The sequence below is a fragment of the Microcebus murinus genome, chromosome 10, assembly GCF_040939455.1.
Source record: "Microcebus murinus isolate Inina chromosome 10, M.murinus_Inina_mat1.0, whole genome shotgun sequence".
In the NCBI taxonomy this organism is placed as follows: domain Eukaryota; kingdom Metazoa; phylum Chordata; class Mammalia; order Primates; family Cheirogaleidae; genus Microcebus; species Microcebus murinus.
This window is the reverse complement of record NC_134113.1, coordinates 71,090,125-71,113,324: the sequence shown is the minus strand read 5'-3', so window position 1 is coordinate 71,113,324 and position 23,200 is coordinate 71,090,125. Positions and strand designations below refer to the sequence as shown.

Genomic DNA, 23,200 nt, shown 5'->3' with positions numbered 1-23,200 from the left:
AGGGTGAGACTGTAAGATCAGACAAAAAATAACTACCAGAGATGTTCAAGTTGTGACTAGTATCACTGAACACTCGCGACATTCAGTAGAAATCCAAGAGTTAACCATAAAAGAGCTAACTAACCCTAAAGACTACTCTAGATCTAACAAAGGTTAAAAACATGCCTTAAAAAAATGGAACTGAACCATAAGTCATTCAACTGCATGACAAATGCCAAAACTCTTTAAAAGAATACAAACTACAACAAAAAATCAAGATACTGAAAACACAATATTATAGTGTCCAATATCCAATAAAATATTATTTGACATGAAAAGAAGCAGAAATGTGACCAGTAATTATGATAAAAATCAATCAAGACCCAGAAATGACAGAGATGATGAAATTACTATATAAGTTACAAAGTGCCTAAGTTTTCCCACCTGTAAAATAGAGGTTATAATAATAATACTTATCTTCTAGAGTTAGTGTGAGGACTAAATAAGTTAATGCCTACAAAGTGCTTAGAACAATGCCTGGCAGACAGTAAGCACTATATAAATGTTTATTAGATAACAAATAATTAAAACTGATTTTAAAATAGGTCTTCTGTTTTTATTTGCTATTTTCCTATGATTTTTAAAATATGTAGTAAATACATTTGCATCTTATGTCCCTTGGGTAAACTGAGAAAAAATTTAGTTCTTCAAAATTGAGACCATATCATGACAGGGAGGTAAGTACAGTTCCATCACACCTGAACCCAAGGCCTCAGTCATACACTCAAGGAAATAAACAAAAGTTGTGACTTTTAAGAAAGTAATGCATCTTGGAAATACCATCAATGAAGCATCAATGGTTAAGTACTTTGGAAAAACAAAATAAATTGGCTTTGATTTAACTTAAAGCTGAAAGAAAGTAACTCTAAATGAAAAAGAGAGATTCAATGGCAATAGCACAAATAGCACAATAGACATGGAAATAAAGCAGAGGTTTTAAAATAAAATCAGGTGTTCATGCATTTGAGATACACTGAATCAAGGCAGTGCTCAAATAAATAATATAACTAGTGCACAAAAAATAAGATAGATATTTATAAGAAATTACATTTTATTTGAATGAGACCACCATCTCACATTATAATACATTTGCTCTCCTTTCCAAAAGTACCTATTACTTTTCATACATATTTTGTTATTTTTATGATCACATCTTTCCACCTCCTTTGAGCATCTTCTTAAATGTCACTTTCCTATTGAGGCCTTCATCAGCCACCCTATTTTCTTACCCCTGATGTTGGAAACTCCTATTCCCTCTCCCTGCTTTATTTTTTCATCATTGTACTTATCACCATCTAACATATTCTACTGATTATTTTCCATTTCTTCTCATTAGACTGTAAACTGGGGTTTGGATCTATTTTGTTCACTGCTCTATTCCCAATAGTGTAGAACAATGTCCAGCAAATAAGAGATTCATCGAGAGTGAACAAATGATTCAACTGATCCAGCGATACACAAGAGGGAGAAAGCAGATGTAATTACTATGTATTTATACTTTAAAGGAAGGAAGAAGCACAGAGAGATTTTTTTAAGTGATTTGTTCTAAATACAAACAATGGCAAATTTGTTGCCTTTCTAAAAATAAAACTCTTTAGAAAATTAGTCATCTATAAATTATTTTTTCAAAAATCAAAATAACCAAGGAAAGATGTGGCAGCAGACTTCCTATAATAAGAAGAGTGTTAATACAGGAGTCACAGTACTGTCATGTAATCTTGGAGCCTAAATTCAGTAGACATCCTAAAACAGATATTAGAGTGACTATAATATAAGAAGGATTTCATATTGCAATGTTTCCAGACATTTACAACATATATTTATTAAGCCTGACTGCAAGCAACCAATACAGAGAAAAGTCACATAAGAAGACTTACTCAGCTGCAGTAAAAATGTGGGTGGAATTAACGCAGATAGCATTGATAGGACTATCATGACCCTTCATCTCTCCAACTGGCACAAAAGTGTCCATGTTCCAGAGTTTCAAAATGCCCCCTCTGCAGCCACTGAGCAAAACTGGGTGGCCTGGCACCACTCCCAGTGCACAGACCCAATCCTTATGCGCATTTGGAACTTGCTGAGAGAAAAAAGAGAAATCAGCACCTTAACCGGAGCCTTCCAAACTGACACTTTCACACCAAAATACGTTGCAAACATTTTCATTGATAAAACTCAATATTTAAAATGGCCTGGAAACTATAAGAGTTCATTTTCTATGCAATCATTGTTAGTGATTTAAAATAAATCTATAATTTGCTTCCCAATTTACCTCACTGATTTTCATCATTATTACCAATATTAAAGGCTATAATGTTAATAATCTATATAATCTTAAAAAACCTGAAAGCATAAAGAATTTTTCAAATATTACATCCTTTTCATGGGCAGTAAATGTCTCACCTTTCTCCAAAATACATTTAATAAGACAAGTTTGAAAACTAGAACCTGGTATGTCGACTTTAAAGACTTCCTCATAAAATCACTAGCTTACACTTTTAGTACAGAATATAGAGACTTAAAGTTTTTTGCAGAAGATCATAAGTAATCTATATATTTCATAATGAGCAAGCAACAATTATAAGATCAAACTAGTCTATACATTATACATAAACATATGCACAATATAAAAATCACAACCATGAATGTATCTGTATTTTAATAAAAGCTTTTGAATGCAGTACTGTATATTAATCTGTTGCCAAGTTTTTTCTATTCATATTTGTGCTACTTGTTCATTTTGTTTTCATCTGCTGGTTGTAAGCAGGAAAGCGATAACAACTGCCACACATACATACCCATACATATACAAGGAAAAGCTTGAAACTGAGAATTATTTCATCTGTTAACCAATTTCTTACCTTGGGAATTAGGAAAAGACACCAATATTTGAATTTACTGACAAAACACTTCAACCCAACTATCATTCTGTAGGACATGGGAGAGCCACCACTCTTGAATGCATGAAAGGGCTCTTGTAGATGAGGAATCATTTATATTACTCTTGACTTCAGCTAAACTTGGTACTCTTTATATGTGTTCATAAAGCAAAAACAAAACAAAATGAGAAACTGCAACTGCTCTACGCCAAGGCTGAGTTTACATAATAAACACATGTATGGGGCAATCCCAGATTTTTCAACTATTCTCAGTGCCTAGTCTCCTCTTATCTAAAAGGTATTAATAAATGTTGAATGTTTTTCCCTTCTCCCAGTGAGTGACTCTGGTGGGTGACTATGAAACATTTTTTAAGAGGAAAGCCCTATTAGTATTATCCCTAAAAAATAAAAATCTACCTAGAAGCTTTTCAAGTTCTTACGCAAACCACTGAATAGTTTTGAAATGCCTACTCCATTCCATGAGAAAGTTTTGCATTACCTGCAAAAGGTCTTTTTGAGCTAAGTCCCATTTCTTGATTCCATTATCTCTGGACCCACTAAATAGGTTATCCCCTTGAATGGTTAGTGCTTCTATGCCATCATAATGAGGAGGTTCAAAATTGTGAGTGGGACTCACAGTTCCAAGAGCTCCTTCGGTTACATCAAACATCTAAAAAAAAAGCAGAAAGAAAGCAGTTATCCCATTTAACTTACAAATAAGCACCTATTTGTGTACATCAATAGAAACACATGCACATGTCTGTTAATCAGAAATGACTGTTTTGTTATTTATTGACTTTTTCTTTTTTTTTTTTTTAAGAGTCGGGGTCTTTTTATTTGCCCAGGCTGGAACACGGTGGCTATTCACAGACATGATCATAGCACACTATAGCCCTGAACTATTAGGCTCAAGTGATATTCCTGACTCAGCCCCCCAAGTAGCTGGGACTACAGGGACACGGTACCATACCTGGCTGTTATTTATTGTTTTGTTTTGATACTTGTTGCTATGTATGTTTGATTAAGTTAATTAAATTACATGGTATGAAAGACACTGAGGATGAACCTAAGCCCTGTTTCAAACTACTTTTGCTTGCATGTCATATGCTTACATGTCTATAGGATTTTAAGAAAGGCAATCAGATTTTTTCATGTTATATGTGCACAAATGATATGTTCAATAATAAATATACTAAGTATCAATACAGTTGAAATTCAAATAAACAATATATTGTCATTTAATCACTATTAGGTAACTCTGTAATCCAGAAGGTCATTTCTAATTCCTCAGAGCTCCTGTTCAAAGCCTTTTCTCTTTCCTCTGTTGCCCTCATCTCTCTTAGTCCATACCTTGTGCTTTCCTGAAAAGGTTAATACAATAAAAAAAAAAAATCTTTTCTGGACCCTCCCTTCACTCTAAAAGTTTCCCTTTATCATCAAACATCTTTTTACCCTTCCCTTCCTTCTTTTTTTATTTATTTATTTTTTTTGAGACAAAGTCTCACTCTGTTGCCCAGGCTAGAGTGCTATGGCATCAGCCTAGCTCACAGCAACCTCAAACTCCCAGGCTCAAGCGATCCTTCTGCCTCAGCCTCCCGAGTAGCTGGGACTACAGGCATGTGCCACCAAGCCCGGCTAATTTTTTCTATATATTTTTAGTTGGCCAATTAATTTCTTTCTATTTTTAGTAGAGATGGGGTCTGCTCTTGCTCAGGCTGGTTTCGAACTCCTGACCTTGAGCGATCTGCCTGCCTCAGCCTCCCAGGGTGCTAGGATTACAGGCATGAGCCACTTCGCTAGGCCCCCTTCTCTTCCTTCTTGAAGCCAAAGTGTACTTACTTCTTTCCAATGTTTATTTCTGTGATCTAACTCTTCCTACCACCCTTATCAATTGCTACCACTTCACTCTTCTCTTCACTCATTGCCTCTCCACTAACCCCATTTCCTAATCATATAAATGTTCAAGTCTCCTGAATATAAAATTCTCTCCTCTTAACCATACTAGCTTCAAGTCACTAACCCATCTTTCATCTCTTAATCAGTTTCTAGAAAGTGTACTTAGATTCTTCCTACCTATCTTTCTTATTATATCCTCTTTTTATTTCTAGTGGTTTGGGTATCCTCAAACCACTTGGTTTGAGTCCTCAGTCAATTTCTCTCTCCCTTAGCTGCTTCATCAACTCTTAACTCCTCGAACATCTGCTTCTATTTAAAGGGCTCCCAAACCTACATCTCTAGTCACAACTTAATCTTGACGTCTGTACTTGCATTTCTAATGGCCTCCTGATCTGCACGTGAATGTCCTCTGTCAGCATTTCTAGAATCAAACAATGCATCTTTGCTCACCTTATCTGCCAATTTTATAAAATTCTCTAGATCATAATATTCTTAGGATAAAAGAGGGTGATAATGACATTTGATGAGACTCATGTACTAGTTGGAAGACTGGGCTAAAAGTTCTTTAAAATTCTTTCCAACCTATCTTCCATGGAAAAATGAGATTATATGATTGAACAATAAAGACAATAAAATCAGAAACTATATATAAGGAAAAGGTTAGAAAGAAAAGGAAAATGCTAGAAAAGAGAAAAAAGAAAACTGATTAAGAGAAAGGGGTTCTACATGAGCCTGAATACTTCAAACCTATCACTTAATCGGCAAATATAACTAAAAATTCTGTTATGCATACCTTGATGTAATGATCCTTGGAGCCAGTGATGATTAGATCTTGTCCATTGGAAATCTGATCTACAGTAAGGCACATAACAGGGCCTAGGTGTCCTGTTAACTTTCCTGTAGACTGAAACCTTTAAAAAGAAAGAAAAGTAATTTTTGTTTGAAAATATTTTTTAGCATGATGGGACTAAGTCTCAAAATAAATAATCCGCATTCTTTCATAAACTATTCATTAATTTTCTTCATTTCCTTTTTCATTAGAGATAGTGTCTTGCTTTGTTGCCCAGGCTGGAAATAGTGGCTATTTACAGGCATGATCATAGCACACTACAGATTCATACTCCTGGCCTCAAGTGATCCTCCTGCTTCAGCCCCCTGAGTAGCTGGGAGTACAGGCATGCGCCATCATGCCCAGCTTTTTTCATTTTAGCTCCACCTCTATGAAACTCTGTTCAAATTAGTGTCAAAAAAATGGCAAAACAAACATAATCTATGATGCAAGCAAAGAGAGTCCTTAAGTAAGTTATTCTGAAGATGACTAATGTCATTTAGGTCATAAATAAAAAAGCAGAAAAAGGAAATTTAAAAATATGGCTAATTTTAATTATAATCTAAGGCTTTTAATCTGTTAAATATCTAAACACATGATAGATATAGGACTGATGTTATTAGGTCCAATTTGGAATTTGAATAAAACAACTACATCAATGATGTAATTACAAAATCAGTAACAGTTTTGAGAAAGTAAGATTATTTTATTATACACATAACACAGATTTTCAAAACTATACATATACACATCATACATACACATGTATGCACATATGTATACATATATGCCTGTGCACATGCATGTATGTGTGAATGTGTACATCAGAAAATAGGTGGCCCATTTCATCAATTATTACATTTCATCATTTACTGTAAAGATATGAAAATGACCAGGACAGATATCTGGCTGCTAGAGAAATATGTGATGTCAATTGTCAGGGGGTAACAATGAACCTTTGTTTCACAGTCCAACCTCAGATCAAGCTGCTGGAATAAAGAGATGTATTTAGCTTCTAGGATATGATAGTTTCTTGAAAACTACTCTCTTAGGTAACTTTGTTAAGATGAATCTATATTTAACTATGTTGCTGAAATCAACACGGTTTCAAAAGATCTAACTTTTCAGCAAATTAAAAAGTATAAAGATTTTCAAAAGCTGAGATCCTGTCTGCCTTATCATGACTTTTGACTGACTTCCCCCATGTTGTTCCTACCACAAATCAAATTTAATAACTTCAAGAATAAACTAAGTCCTCACCTGTTTTCTAACTTTCTTGAACATGCACTGTTTTCAATTTTCTACATTTTATTTCGAATACAATATTCCGGACTGTGATTCTGCTCTCTTTCTCTCTCATCTGTTTATCTATAAATTATGTTTGTTATACTTTCTCAGTCATACTCTAACACACTTTAAATGTTACAAATTATAACATTAGTTTTTCTCAACATTTTTCAAATAAATATCTATTTGGTTTGCCAATGATAAAACACTTTTGGATGAGAAGTAGCCATATTACCTGAATTGGAAAACTTACTACGGAATCCTGTATAGCCTGTGTAATGGCCTGTATCCTCCACTGTAAGATGAGCTCAAGAAGGTAGATACCACATTTGTCTTGCTCAGTCTTTATTCCCAGTTCCTACCACACTGTTGGCGCAATGCCTGACATTATTGGTGTTGAATAAACACTTGTTAAGTGAGCCCCTTCTGTTATGACAGAGGGGTCCATTCATCATTCTGTGGCGAATGTATCTTAATCTTAATCTATAAACCTATATCTGGCTCTTGCTTTGTAAACCTATCTTGTTTTTCCTCAATAAACTTCATTTCATGCTTAAAACAAATAAACAAAAATACTTATTAACTAATAAATGAATGTTTCCTTGCTGCCAAAATTTTAAGAACTAGAAAAGAAGGTAAAATTAGCACTTACCTAAAGAATAAAAGCTCATACTTCATGGTAAATAAAAATCAAATGAAAGATGTAATGCCCTACATTTCAACTTACCATTTTTTTTTTGCCATTTTATCTTCCTAATACCTCATAATTTACATATATTTTATTTTATATTATCAAAAATCCTGTGAGCATTTATGCCTAAAGTCATTAAATTAACTCTATAAACTAAAAAATGTGAGATATAAGACACTTAAATAATGTCACAAAAAATATTTATTATTTCAAAGGTACTGCAGAAACCAGGAGGAGACTCTTGGCCTCTTCCTAGTAAACAACACAATTTGTGAACAAATACTAAGAGAGTATAACATTTCAATTCAGTTTTTCCTCCATATCCTTTTATTCTCCAGCAATGGAGATAAAGAAAAGAGAAAATTGTTTGCTAATGAGAACAGAAGTAACATTTAGGTGTGTTGTGCTGAATAGAAAAGACTATGATTTTACATTAACTTCTGGGGTTATAACAATTAGATTTCATATGCTCTAATATGTTATTAATGTCTGAAGTTGTATTTGCCAAGTGGAAGAGGTACATTTTCTTAAAAATTCTACCTTTTAAGATCCCACATTCTGACGGCATTTCCAGAAGCTGCGTAGAGGAAAGTGCCAGTTGGGTTTAGTGCAATTTGGTTGATCTGATTTTCTCCAGAAGGAATAGCTACAGTCCGGCTGGTACTTGCAGAACAAGCATCTCCAAGAGTAACTTGACCTGAAGACCTTAACGGATACAAAACAAAGCAAAAAACATCACATTTCTAGACTTGAGTTCAGATTAGAATTCCTTGCATTCCTAGGAAACTAGCTGTCGGCAACAAGAAGAATCTTGTCCTTTTGCCACCCTTTGCACAGTGCCTACCTTACTATTTGGGAGGGAGAAAACGTGAAATGTGTACTTAGTCACAGATGAAATACATAGTTTATTCCTTCCTATCTAATACCAGGCGCTTACATTTTATGGTGTCAACAGTTTTATTTCCCCCCCACTTCTTATTTTATCTGTGCTTTTACAGCGAACACTTTAACATTCTCTGGGGGTGGACAGATACAAAAAAAAAATTAAATGCATTTATGGTCCTATCTTTTCTTATATTTTATAAAAAAATAAAAAAGAGATATTCACTTCTTATGTTACTTATCTTTAAGTTACTTACGTCAGTGTTCGAATGCACTTTGCCGAATCTCTGATATCCCACACCTTAATGTAAGATGTTGATACAGTGAAGACCAAACTGGTATAATTACAGTATTTTACAGATACAACGTTGTTGGGATGACCTCCCAGTGACATTATCTCCTGCCCAGTCACCAGATTCCATACTTTACAAGTACGATCTAAAAAAAATGCAAAAAAAAGAAATACAGTTAATGTGAACTACTTTAGGTTATCTTAACAATGAAAAGTATTTAAACAATTTCTCTTCTATACAAAGAAGTGAAAATAATAATTATTCAATTAACCTGCAACAGGCAGGTTAACTTAGGTTCAAAAGCAAAGTAGGTGTAAAAGATCAGGTGAAAGTCAGGAATGTCTGGTGTATGTATCACGTGGTATTAAAAAAATATATAAAATTCTGAAATAGTAATATCAAGAGAGTCTTCCTTCATATTGCCCCTGAATTTAAAATAGAAGTCTCAAACAAGCCTCTTCAAAGCATTCTGCTTTGGTGATACTACTACCTTCTCACAACACTTTCCACATTCGTAAACACATACACCTTTCTCTTTCCAGGGTCAATGATGGATGGATTTTATTTTTATTTTTGACCCAAAAACATAATCACAAATCTGTTCTATTTTGGTTTTCTAACATGTTGAATATCTAATTATCCTAGAGGTATTCATTTAACTTGAATCATTGGAAAAGAATGACATTTTCAGGCTGGGCCTGGTGGCTCACACCTGTAATCCCAGCACTTCGGGAGGCTGAGCGGGAAGATTACTTGAGGCCAGGACTTCAAGACTAGCCTAGGTGACATAGCTAGACTCCACCTCTACAAAAAAAATTAAAAAATTAGCCAAGCATGGTAGCACATCCCTGTAGTCCTAGCTACTTGGGAGGCTTAGGTGGGAGGATTGCTTGAGCCCAGGAGTCTGAGGCTGCAGTGCGCTATGATCATACCACTGCACTCTAGCCTGGGCAACAGAGTGAGACCTTGTCTCTTTGAAAAAGAAAAAATAAAGTATGACATTTTCATAGAACATATTTTTTTTAATTGAGGAGTTGCTTACCATTATTCTTAGTTCTAGCTAGATTCTTATACTTCCCTCGTAGACAATGAGCAATAAATATTTGCTGATTAAAGTAAATCTTGGAATATCTCTAAATGCTAAAAAAACTTTCACTAGCTCCCCAAATTCCTGTACATGCTTCCTTTTGACCTTTCTAGCCTCTTTGCCCACCACTTCTCTTACATATATATTCTACTTTTCCAACTTGGTTTCCAAACATACCCCACTTTTACCTCCATGTCTCTGCTTATGTTGTTCTATAATCTTGATTATCCATCCTTGCTTATCAATATCCAAACCATCCTATAGGGTTCATCCCAAATGCCTCCTTGTCAAAGTCTTCCTTATTTCTCACAGCTGGGCATAAGTTCTTTCTTTTTTGAAACCCCCAAACTGCTCATCTGTAACTCTTCAAAGTATACACAGTTGGTTTCCACTTGCTTGCAATTACACCAAAGGGGTTAAAATACAGGATTGGAGATGAGTAGACCTAAATTTCTAATCCTGGTTCTTCCACTCACTTGCTAAATTTACCTGAGCAAATTACTTAATCTCTTGAATCCTGAGTTTCAAGATGATACAACATGCATCTCACTGGGATTGTTGTGAGAATTAAATGTGATATATTAGTATAGTGCCTACCATAGCCCCTGATATATAGTAAGTGTTCAAGAAATGGTGATTTGCTACCCATCTAATTCTCTTTCACACATTGTATTAATACATTTTCATGACCTTTTATAGATTTGTATATAACTTGAATTACAAAATCCAGGACCTTGCATGCAATAGGTGCCCAAATATTGTAGGCAGATGCATTCTCTGTCCATTGTATTCAAAAACATCAACAAAGGTTTTACTTTCTTCCCAACTGTGCAATAATTTTATATTTTATACAATTTAGTGGCTGAACCACATGATCAGATTCTTACTGGTCTTAAAATAGTTTGTCATTTTTTAGAGCCTGTTAAAAACTGAATCATTAAAAAAAATCCTATTAAATTTCTGCATTAGATAATTGCTAGCACCTTTTGATCCAGTGAAGAGGAGATCATCAGTAGAATCCAGGCAGAGCACAGCTTTTGTATGCCCTTCAGCTATGTGAATACACTGAAGTGAAGAAGCTCTGATTCCTTTTGAAGCAGGAAATGGATTAATTATGCCCCTGGGGTGAGGAAGAACAAACAAACCAAGATTCACTTCATTATCTTAAGACTAGTTTTATTTTTTGTCTAACCTTAAGAAGTTTTTATAAATAATTAGTAATAAAATACAGACTGCTCTCCTGACTATTTTTTAAGCAAAAGGACCGAGAAAAAGTGTGAAATAGTAACAGTAGTGATGGAGTTGACAGAGTACATCAACTAAGTAGGCATCTGCAAGCAGTTGTGTTCTGCAAAGAGCAAAACCTATAATACGTCTACACTTTCTTATTAACAATTTCACCTCTTCAACATTTAATGAAGCAATATTGGGAGTTGCGTGAGTATACTGAATTCTGAGAAATAAGGAAGAAGTGATAAATAACTGGAACACATGACTCTATGTCATGCTAAAGTGTAATTATATGTCCAAAAAATAACAGAGAAAGTATAACATACATACCACCTAAAATACTAAGAAAGCAGATTTCAAACAAAAATTGAAGAAAATGCAGGAATGATTACATGAACAGATATTCTAAATGGAGGATGGTTCGAAAAGATCAAAAACTCCTCAAAGAAAAAAGTTTCAAAGAAGATTTAAAAAAAAATGAGAATTTAAAATAATAGTGAAGCTCTTTAGGGAGCATTCTCATGCATTTAATATTTCTGCTTTTGCTACTGGGCTATGTACTATGGAAGGAACTATAAAGATTATCAAAATATTGTCCCTATCCTAAAAAGTTTAAGATAGAATCTGAATTGAAATAATTATGTTGGGATGGCTAAAGATGATAACTAATTAAGACATGATAAATATATCAGCCAAATGTACCTTTGCTCAAAGCAGGAAGAACAATTATGTTAAAATATGTCTATTATATAAGACAGATGGCATCGTATTAGGACAAATACAGGGATAAAGCAAAACTGTTCTGTTTCTATCTTCTTGATAAAAGAGAGCAATCTTTAAGATGCAAGGGGCAGAAATGAGTAAGAAGAAATGGGGGATCTCAAGATAAGTTAGAGCTGAAAATGCAGACTTATTCAATGAGTTCATGTATTTCTATTTTTAAGTTATTATTATCATAGGGTTTTGCCAGTGTGTGCCATTGTGGAGGCAAAAATCATTGTCAGTACTTTAAGAAATCACAAAGATCAATAAAAGGGACAAAACATGTAGAACTGATTTCCCTGAAAAAATAAAAGTGGATTTCAGAAATTACAAATGGATAAAACTTCTTGTTGAGTCTCACAGAAAAATATATTAAACAAATATTATTTTATAAACACTTAAAAACAAATGCTCATCAGTAAGAGATAACATGGACTCATAAATCTCATAGGGGAAGTTCTTCGTAGGGTTTAATAGGCAGCAAATTAGGGATGTGTCATATTCACAGTATATGCTGACTCCAATAAAGCCTATACAATAAGACTTTGAAATGATACCCTTATGAGCAAAGTGGGCAAGTATAGAACTGTTGTAAAGCAGTCCCACAGGTGGTTAAAGAATCACACTTAAAGAGTCAATGTCACTATCAATCTGGAATATCTTCAGTATCTAGTCAATCTTGACCTAGTCCTAAAGCTAGAGATGGCATGTTTATTAACTTGACATATTAAAGAGATGGATACTATATTTTATTGCCTGGAAAAATCACTGAAACAAAATTCATTTATTTTATGTACCTACTTAGCACTAATATAACCACTGGATAAAATTTAAACATAAAATTTACATCAAAGATAGAAAAGAATGCTACAAGTAGGATAGAGGCTTAACAGTAGCCCACATTTAAAAAACTAAAGGGGTATGTTTACTGAACACAAGATCAATGGAGTTAACAATTTATGGTTCCCCTACCGATGCTATTGATGATTTGTTCAATAGAAGTAAATAATTCAGGAGAAAGAAAGAAATGAATGTACTGTATTCTGCCCACACCCCATTTAGAATGGCATATAGTTGAAGCTGCCACATTTTAAGAACATTGAAATACTGGAGCCTTTCCAAAACAGTAGAAGCAGAATGAGGTATCTGTAGATCATGTTATATATAAAAGGGAGAGATGATAAAACTAGAACTTGAGCTGATAAAAGAACATTCATTGGAGAGAGAATACAATAGCAAAGTTTGAAAGGGCTAAATATTTAAAGGGCTGCCATATATACACAAAGAGGTATTAGATTAATTCTGGTACAGATGAAGAAGGCTGATGAAAGACTAATGAATAGAAATTTAAAGCAGGTAAATTTAGACTCAGAAAAAACACATTTATTTTTATGGGCTAGTGTTAATGATTTCAAAAGTGAAAGGATTTTCTCATCACTAGAAATTATTATCTATGGATATATAATTATGAAGCCTGATGCTATTATTTGCATACATGTATCAATTTTAGATTCTTAAAACTAATGCTCAGCAACTTGTTTGTAATCTAACAATTTAACCAGGTTAAAACTGAAATCTGAATCTGTCAAAAGTCTGAATCTGTCATTTTGAAATCTTGTTGATATAAGATTCATAGTTGTGAACTAAAGCCATCAAATTATAAATATTGCTTCAAATATTGAAAAGGTATGTTTGTAATGAACAGTAGGCTGCTACTATTACTTCTCAAACAGAAAATTATTTGTATGTATAACCCAAAAAGCTGATTGTAAAGAAAACAATTCATGTTCACAGTAGAAGAGCTGTTTTTGATGTGCATTTAATGACACAAATTACCCTAAGAAAAAAAATTATGTAATATTGTGTTTCTGTTGTATAATATTGTGTTTCCAAAAGATTTCTTTCCTTCAGATTGCCAGCTTTATCCTATGAATCTATTAAATGTTCCCCTGATAATATAACCAACAATACAATTCTATCATGTCAACAGTTATAATATTACAAAAGGACTCAGTAAATATTTGCCCCCAGGCAGTTATGTATGGCACAGTTATTCCCTGGAGAGTAGGATGCCTCTTTTTCATTCTTACATATTTTATTAATAATATCGATTATTCAGTCTTCTGAGGAAAAATAACCTCAATATTAAACATGGTATTTTATTAATTAAATATTTTTAAATGTTCTCAAATATTCTGAATATTAGGGTTAATATTTTATATAGATTACTAAAGATAATGAAAACATACAGATATTGGAAACATACATCCATAATATTTCTCTAGAATTAATCTAGTCACATTCTGAAATATAAAAATTAACTTTTAAAACAGCTTAAGTTAATGTTAAATATTGCAAATCTGTACAACAGACTTGATCTGAAAAACACTTATTTTTTGTTCCATGCAAACCAGTAAAATTTTGTAACACTGTGAATAAGATTAACTTCCTCTCCCTCCCCCTGCCTACCTTCTGGAAGATCTGCTGCTGATCAGCAAAACGGCCACAAAACAAGAGAAACAAACACAAAGAGGGAGGAGACAAAATGATAATGGTGAGAGGAGATGAGAGAGAAAAAGAGAGAAAGAAATTAGGGGCCTCCTAAAATATCCAACATGAAAAAATGTAACATTGTTATTTTTAAAACTGTATCTATCAGTAAAAAATAGTCACTATTATTTTTTAAAAGCTCTTTTAGTGTCTATTTCTTGTTCTTTCTGGTTTTTTTTTTGGCATGATGGTATCCTTTTTTTTTCCTAGCATACTTTTTTTTATCATATAACTTTTTTACTTAAAATTGTTAAACCAACAAGAAAAAAAATACCTTATCCATCTCCTACACTTTGTGGCACTGGAAATAATTATTGAGGAACAAACCTTCTTGACATAAATATTCATAAAACTTACTTTCTTTTGAAGAACAAATTTATATTTTAGACAGAAAACAAATATCACAATTTTAATCTATTATACCAAAAAAAGTTGACCACTATCTTACCTACAAGGTATGATCACAAAAATGGGTTAAAATTAATATGTTTAAAAATATTAGTGCATTTATATGATTTACAACAAGTGACACATGCAACAAAAATGAAACTTGCTTAGAATTTCTAAGAAGGCACTTGAGAATATCAATGAAATGCCAGAATATAGGAAAGATAGAAAGAAAGTACCTGTGTACCTCCGACAGAGAGGAGTCACTTTCATCAGACCTACAGTGAAAGAGTTAGAATTATGAGAAGAAAGAATACAGATGTCAACAGGTAAGGACACTGACTTTGGACTCAAAATCAACAGCATGAATAACAGAAATACAGCAAACATTTCCTTTATAGTGCCCTGCTTCTCTATTCACACTGAATATCTGCAAGTTTAACATATAGCTAAATCATGTAAAAAATTTGATCCTTATATTTTCTATCAAAACTTTTGTAGGAAAACTTTCTATTACTGATCTACCCTCACTTCTACAACTTAGGCTGTGTAGAGGAACAATATCAAGTACATGAAATATACCACTTCAAGGTTTGTTCTATTTAATTTGACTAGTACTAGAAAAAAAGGTTCCCATTTCAATAACTATTAATGAATTTTATTCATCTTGATAATTATTACTATAAATTTAGACTCTAAGGTTGAAAGTACACAAATACATTGTATTTTTGCATGGAAAGCAAATTACTCAGAATTGAATAACCCTTGGTTTTAACTTGTCTCAAAAACACTGAGTTCTTTTGACTAGGGAGCCGCTCAGTAATAGTTGGGAGACTTTAGAGGGATTTTAAAATTAGGCAAGCCACTCCTATTAGCCCTATCCTGAAGCCTCCAAGACTGGCAGTGAATCTGGTTATTATGAAAATCTATTTAGATTGTTTAACAGGCTTTGGGAGAATGAGGATATGAGTGCTGGCATGGAACGAGAGAACAATGTGTGGGATCTGTATCTCACTAGTAAAATATGGTGGTCTCAAAAAGGAGCCACAAAGAAAGTGATATAAAAGGTAGGCAAGTCTTTGAAAGTGTACAGTAGTTAGTTATTCTAACTTTTAGCTTATAAAGATGACAACAGAGTCAAATGATTGGTAACTCATAAAATATTTCAGTAGAAAATATGGAACTATGAGATTATCAAAAGACTGACAGAAAATGTTATGACTGTAAATGCAAGGTAGACATAATTTAGCAATTGTGATATAAAAAATGAAGATATAAATAATGAAAATGGACTTTGCAAAGACATTCCTAATGTTCTACTTTTCTAAATTAATGAAAGAAATGATGTAACAATGTTAAAGAGTATTTTGTTTAATAACACACAAAAATATTTACCTATCGAGATCAATTTAAAGGACTTATCATCTACAGATTATATAGATATTTTATAGGTTAATATTAAAATCTAATAAAGAACCCACAAAAAAATTACCCATAAATTCAGTAAATTAAAAGTTCTTTTAAAATGACGGTGTCTTTCTCTATATTTATAGAGCCATTTAACATGATTTAAACATGCCAGGCAGATCTTAAATGGCATTCTATAAATTTCAGAGACCATTGAAATATATAGGGAGACAATAGCATAGAAAACAAACAACCTGGGTCGGGGGAGGGTAATTGGCAAGTCCATACATTCAGTGTTATCATTCAAACTCCAAGCAGACATGTCAGTTAATACTTATGGCAGTACTGTTAGTATTGAATTCTTGCAAGAGATTCTGGCTCAATGTGCAGACACTTTTCCACTTCAAACTGTATGAACATTACATTGTCCATATGTGTCCCGCCTCTCCTTCCTTACAACACTCTCCCAGTCCTACCCCTTCCATCTATAAAGGTGATCTTTTATTGTAAGAACACAATTACTGAAGTTTTGTGGTAAATTCGTCTAGAACGATCAAACGATAATAACATGCTACACATACAACAATGGTCTTTGTAAGCTGTTATAGCCACCAAAGGTAAAACAATCTGCCTCTTTTCAACTCAGGCTGCCTGGATCAGAGGCTTTCGTGGGCTCCTACAAGCTGAAGAATTCCAAGAAATTCAAACTTCACGTGGTCTCAAAGATTTTTCAATTCTAATTTACTTGTAAAAGAAAAGGCAAGACGAGTACTGAAAGTAGAGCAATGCGAATCTGCAACAGGGAATAATGTTCAGCAGGAAAATAATTTTCTCTAATTTTTGTGATATGATTCCTTTCCCACTGGAAAAATGCATAAAATATGACAAGAGTTCACAAATCAGACTTCATCTCCCACACAGAGATGGCTGTTTTCTATAGACTGCATTGAAAGGTTCAGAATACTGCATGAATAGTTGGGGCTCTTTTCCATAATGACTTACTTATCCTGCTGAACTGAGGTGTTTCCCTGAGAAACAGTAAGACGATTAAAAACATTCAGTTCATTACGGGGCCGGCTTGGTGGGGAAGAAGGAGGTGAAAGGCTAGCCTCTGAGGTTCCAGAATCTGAGCTACAAGAAAAAACAACATTAAATAGGTAGCTTTAATTGGTTATGATTTGTTAGAAAAGTTACAAGAAACATGCTTTTATAAAAAGCTTTTCATTAGAGAATTCCCTCCTTCCTTCCTCTCTTCCTTTTTTTGCAAGGTAAAATGCATTCTGAACAATTTAAATTTTTTTCCACTGGATTTTGTTACATTGGCCACAAGATGGCACTAAAGAAAAGGTTCTGCCTGCTGAAATCGGAAGTCAGTATCAAAAAGCAAGCAAGCCAAATTTAAAATTACACAATTTTAGAGCTGAGAGCAAATTGCTCACATTATGGATGAGGAAACAGATCCAGACAGCTTAAGAGCAATGTGCTTATTCCGTTGATTCCATCATTTTATTTTTAAATTACTTATTTGCTCCATCCCCCCTTTCCCAATTATTCTTGGGCCATTAGATTCAGTAGAAATAGGCAAGTTAGATCTTTAAATACAGGAAGCAAGGATGAGTAGAAGGACGATTTCTACGACATTCAAGTCAGCTAAAGCAGTGGTCAAAGTAGAGAGTGTGCATCTTGGCACAGAAGAGAAGAATGACAAGATTGTCCACTTAGGTACAGAAAATATACGAACACTTCTTTTTGTATTTATTTTTACATTACAGAAATAAAATAAATTCACTTCACTAACATTTAAATGTAGACTGGCATAGCTGCTCTCCCTCAAGGATGGGGCTGAGATCTACCTGTCTCATGCAGCACATTAGGTAACCTGAGGGAGGAGTGGTAGAGTAACAATGGCTCTAATGCATTCAACTTGTGCATGATGTGGTATTGCAATTTATAAATGCCCATTTAGGTGGATCATCAAATTATATTATGTATTGCTAGGTGAACTAACCTTTATTAAACACACTAAAGAAACAAGATAATACCAACAATTTAAACATGAGACAACAGCAAGAAAATGGCACATCACACCCTATGATTAATAGTAGTTCTTTGTTTGCCACTCTAAAGAGGCAGAGTCAATGTCAGTTTTATCAAATAACAGTCAAATTTAATTTCAAATTTTTCTAAAACACTATTTGAAATATAGGTCTCATAAGCCTCACCTCAAGTGTATGTGAACTCTTACAATGATATACACAAATAAGCGAAAATTAAGTAAGTGGACATAATCGGGGACAAGTGCTCAAATAGTTTTATAGGTTTGTGTGTGACCAAAAAAATTAGAAAACCACTGAGTCAAGCTGATAGCTGACTTGATTGTCTTGATTAGTCAAATCAGTCATAACCAGAAAGCCAGCCTAAATCGGCACAATAATTTCACTATTATTCTTTAGCTTCTTAGTGCAGCAGACATTTTTTAAAAAGCATTAGTAACTTACTGTTTTTGTTCCTTGGCCTTTGATTTTTCTGCTTTTTCATATGCCTTTCTCCTTGTTACAGGGGAAGGCTCCGGTACTTTTTTTTCTGATAGAGATGACTGTCTGGAACTAAAACAGAAAAAGATGCTTTAGTTATCTAATTTTAAATATGTACTTTGGTAGATATTCTATCTAAAATTTTTGGCAGGTTAACGACTAGAATTTAAGAAAGATTATTCCTTGAAAACAAAAAATAAAACTAAGAAAATATTACATGACTTATTTCTAGTTGATGGAAGCTTTACAAATATAAATTTTTAAATTGGCAATCCTATTCAAATATGTGCAAATTTATTATCTTCGAATGTAAATATCAATGCTTTAGTGTCAAATAACTATGATAAATATTTTATTTTAAATAAAAATGTTCATGTTTCATTGAAAATTGTTTCAGGTAAAGAAAAATTGTCCTTATAGTTTTGCAAGAACAAAAATATTAGAATATCAGAATATGAGAAACAATGAGACTTAATGAATTAATATTTAGATATGAGCACAAAATAGTACTACAGGCAATCACAAAAAAACAATACTACACAATTATTTTGCTTACCTAGTATTAGGTACTAATTAGTATCTATGTATATTTTATTAAAAAAAATCCTTCTCTATAAATTTTAAATGTTGAATGATTGCTATACAATTAAAAATTCAAGACTATGATTTTTGTGTATGGTAGTAATGAATTTTAACTGAAGCAAATATATCCCTTCTATTCTTGGCTAGTTATATTAATATTTTTTTTTTTTTTTTGAGACAGAGTCTCGCTTTGTTGCCCAGGCTAGAGTGAGTGCCGTGGCATCAGCCTAGCTCACAGCAACCTCACACTCCTGGGCTCCAGCGATCCTTCTGCCTCAGCCTCCCGAGTAGCTGGGACTACAGGCATGCGCCACCATGCCCAGCTAATTTTTTATATACATATCAGTTGGCCAATTAATTTCTTTCTATTTATAGTAGAGACGGGGTCTCGCTCTTGCTCAGGCTGGTTTTGAACTCCTGACCTTGAGCAATCCGCCCACCTCGGCCTCCCAGAGAGCTAGGATTACAGGCGTGAGCAACCGCGCCCGGCTGTTATATTAATATTTTAAAAAAAAACAAACACTAAGGAATTAGAGAGCAAACCTCCAGAATGGGTTTACATGATTCCTATTTAAAAGTTAAAACTAAATATAGTTAAATTTAGTGTGGTTGATTTTTCTAATCAGAGAAAATCCCATTTTAGAAATTCTACATCATGTAAATCATAAGGATCACCTGAGTTAAAGGAGTTCACTTCTTGAAATAAAAGTGCAGTAATGGCTTATAAGAGTTACTGCACCAAGCATGTGACCAACTCTTAGATTTGGAAAGAATTACAAATTATGACAAGCAACTGAATTTATGAAAACTTAAATTATATAAAGAGACAGATACCAAAAGATATTTTCTACAACTTGTCATAAAGGATACATTTTTCAAATGAAAAAAGGCAAATAGAAGGTATTACCTGAATCTGGATTCCAGGCCATAGATTTAGTCTTGATGTTCCAAAAGTCCCTACTCATCTGATATACTAAATGCTGAGCACATGCAAATGCCTAAAATGTATCCTCAATTCTATATCACTGCCTTCATCAAAAGCATTCTTTTACTATGATCTTATCACAAAAGCACTGAAGCCATAGCTATACTGGTTAGCAATCTGTAACAGCGGATCCAATCGTTAAGTACACAGGCCACCTCAAGCACATGCAAGAAAGTTCTGTCATCATTTAAATTTATTTTGGAACAAAGGGTAGCAGATGGGAATACTGAATAGAAGACAATAGAAGTATCTTTATAAAACGAAGACTGTTATGGAAAACAGCTATTTAAGGGTAGAGAGTTTGTTATTTTGTGTTATTTGCATATAGGCCACATTTTGGGGGAGCAATATGCCTCAATGCAGAGATGTATTCATTTCACAACTCATTTGCTAGATCATATGTGAGAGTTAGTTTGGAAAGTGTCATTAAGAAATCTTAACCAGTGTGATCTAATTTTAATATAACTATCAAAACATACATACACACATACACACACACATATGAAAGATACACACATACACTGGCCTGTGTGGGAAAATCTTTCTTTGTCCCCAAGATTATAATGAAAAAATTCTAAGCAAGATTTTTTTTGAACAGAAGGTTTTTTGTTCAGATTATCATAGATAGAAAAGAGACTGTCTTCCTTTAAATCTTTAATAATACCAATAAAAATATTTTGGGTTTACACTCATCCCAAATATGCAATGTGCTTCAAGGTAAAGAATTAGGAAAGCTCGACGTGTATTAAATTTGTATTTTTCTTTTTCCTTTAAAATGGTCAGCAAAGATTTACTATCCTAATAAGGTTCTTAGAACTAGAATATAGGTAATTTAGAGCAAATTTAAGACTCTTTAAAGCTTCTGTTTATATCTAATGGTTATATAATGGCTTTACAGGTATAACTATAATTTAGATATTTCTAAGTAAGTTTTGTCTGTAATTCATAGCTAAACCTTTATAAAAATTATAGCCCTTAAGAAAGTTCCTAAAACTGAGAGACAAGATAACACAATTCAACAAAAAACATCTCATCTTAAATGATTTTGACTGTCCAAAAAATCAGGGGAGCTAACACCTAACAGAAATTACTTTGAAAACTAGAGATCTAATTTACATAATTTTTTTAAAAATAGAAATAAGAAATTAGCAACATGCATATTAAAAAAAAAAAAGCCAAAAGAAAAGAAGTTAGTATAGCCAGGCCAAACTTACATGCCGCCTATCTTAGAAGGTAAGCCAGATGGGGGAGGGAGCTCTTTTTCCCTAGCAGAAGTACCACTTGTCTCTGTATTCATTCCAATCTCTTGCCCTTCTGCAACAGGTGTAAGAGGGCCAGGCAAGGAGGCATCTCCTGTACTAGTGTCTGAAGCTAGTTCACTGCTATCTGCATACAGCAATTCCATTTGAGTGGTGGTTCTCCTTCGGGCCTAGTCAGAGAATGGAAGGAAAAAGCAATCAGGAGCAAACTTTCGCATGGAAGGTGCTTAGAGAATAGAGATTTATATTAGTAAATATAAATTTATAGGTAAAAACATTTAGGGTGTCTTTTACTAACAAGTGTGTCAAACGCAGCATGTAAGAGAGTGACAAGCCAGAGCTATAGCCAGATGAGACCTTCAGAGGCCACAATAATGGCCAACATTTGTATTGCATTTATGCACCAGGCACTGTTCTTTTTCTAAACACACTATTACATTAGCATATAGATAGGTAATATCATTATCTCAGTTCACAAATAAGGAAAGTGAAGCACAGAGAAGCTAAGTGATTTGCCCAAGGTCATACAGCAAGTAAGTGATAAAGTCAGATTCAAAGCCAAGCAATCTGCCTCCAATATTACTGTGCTATCCTGCCACTCTTGTGTCCAGCTCCCTCAACAAATAATTTAAAAGAGAAAAAGAAAGAAATTCTCCCAAAAGATAATTGCAGGGGACCTTAACTGAACTCTGATTTTCCCATGCTTAAATGCTTTCTTTTAATATAAATTTTAAATGTTTTCTCAATTTTGTAACACTTCCCCCCTGATACCTTAAATATGTGTTTAATCTTCCCACTGGACAATTCAACTCTAGCAAGTACCAGCTTGAAGCAGCACAGAGAGAAAGGTTATTTTCCTAGACTCTAAACTCACTATAAGCATTCCTGTCCTTAGTCTTGAAAACCAAGTGACTACCCTGTTATTGCTCAGAGTTGGCTGTTGCTATCACTAAGGTATTAACAGATAATCCAAGGGTTTACCAGATTATAAGCTTCTAGAAGGTAGGCATCCAATTTTATTTAATTTTATACCCCTGCATTTAACATAGTGCTGGTACATACCTATTTAAATTATATAACCAACTTCATTTTTTGAATGAGTGAAAAAGAAATGATATGAGATCTGTGCAATTCAAAAGAAGTAGCAGACAGCACTTCAGAAAACTTTTGCAAAGAAAAAGCCCTGCAGTCATTTTTCACACTGTCAGTTCTCTCTACTGCCAAGAGCCTAGGGCAGAGAGGAATTTTTCTTGGGCATTCCTAACCACAGTGGTTCTTTCAGGAGATGACCTTTAAGCTTCCACTTGGCCTCTCTCTCTGGTGTCCCAGAGGGGCATGACTAACAAGGCTTTCACAGGACCTGAAAGATGAAATTTACCTTAAGCGATTTGGACTAGATCCAAAGCATATAAGAATGTTTTCTTTGAGTTTTGGTAACCTCTGTTTAGTCACTTAGGATAAGAAAACACAAACCACATGTTGCCAAGCCAGTAGCTCAAAGACCATACATATATAAGGGGCCTAGAGATATTTTTTTGATTGGCTTGGCTGGCATTTTAAAGATCAGGAAATTCTACATTAAAAAAATCCACATTTAAGACATCTCTTGAAAAAACAGAGGATC

The 23,200-nt window shown here is 33.8% G+C and overlaps 1 protein-coding gene across 13 annotated transcripts in view; it reads right to left on the bottom strand.

The window, feature by feature from the left end:
* Positions 1-23,200, bottom strand: part of KIF21A (kinesin family member 21A) — a 137,445-nt gene that overhangs the window by 3,705 nt on the left and 110,540 nt on the right. For 4 of the 13 annotated variants that reach the window (XM_020287546.2, XM_076007476.1, XM_076007477.1 and 1 more), the window contains 11 exons: positions 21,532-21,746; positions 18,715-18,822; positions 17,219-17,347; positions 15,049-15,087; positions 14,342-14,359; positions 10,864-11,000; positions 8,758-8,938; positions 8,159-8,323; positions 5,605-5,722; positions 3,415-3,585; positions 1,917-2,116 (listed from right to left, as the gene is read on the bottom strand). In XM_020287546.2, the coding sequence (XP_020143135.2) occupies positions 1,917-2,116; positions 3,415-3,585; positions 5,605-5,722; positions 8,159-8,323; positions 8,758-8,938; positions 10,864-11,000; positions 14,342-14,359; positions 15,049-15,087; positions 17,219-17,347; positions 18,715-18,822; positions 21,532-21,746 (1,481 nt within the window). The remainder of the gene's footprint in view (positions 1-1,916; positions 2,117-3,414; positions 3,586-5,604; positions 5,723-8,158; positions 8,324-8,757; positions 8,939-10,863; positions 11,001-14,341; positions 14,360-15,048; positions 15,088-17,218; positions 17,348-18,714; positions 18,823-21,531; positions 21,747-23,200) is intronic. The other 9 variants (XM_076007479.1, XM_076007486.1, XM_076007481.1 and 6 more) reach the window with 5 other exon arrangements.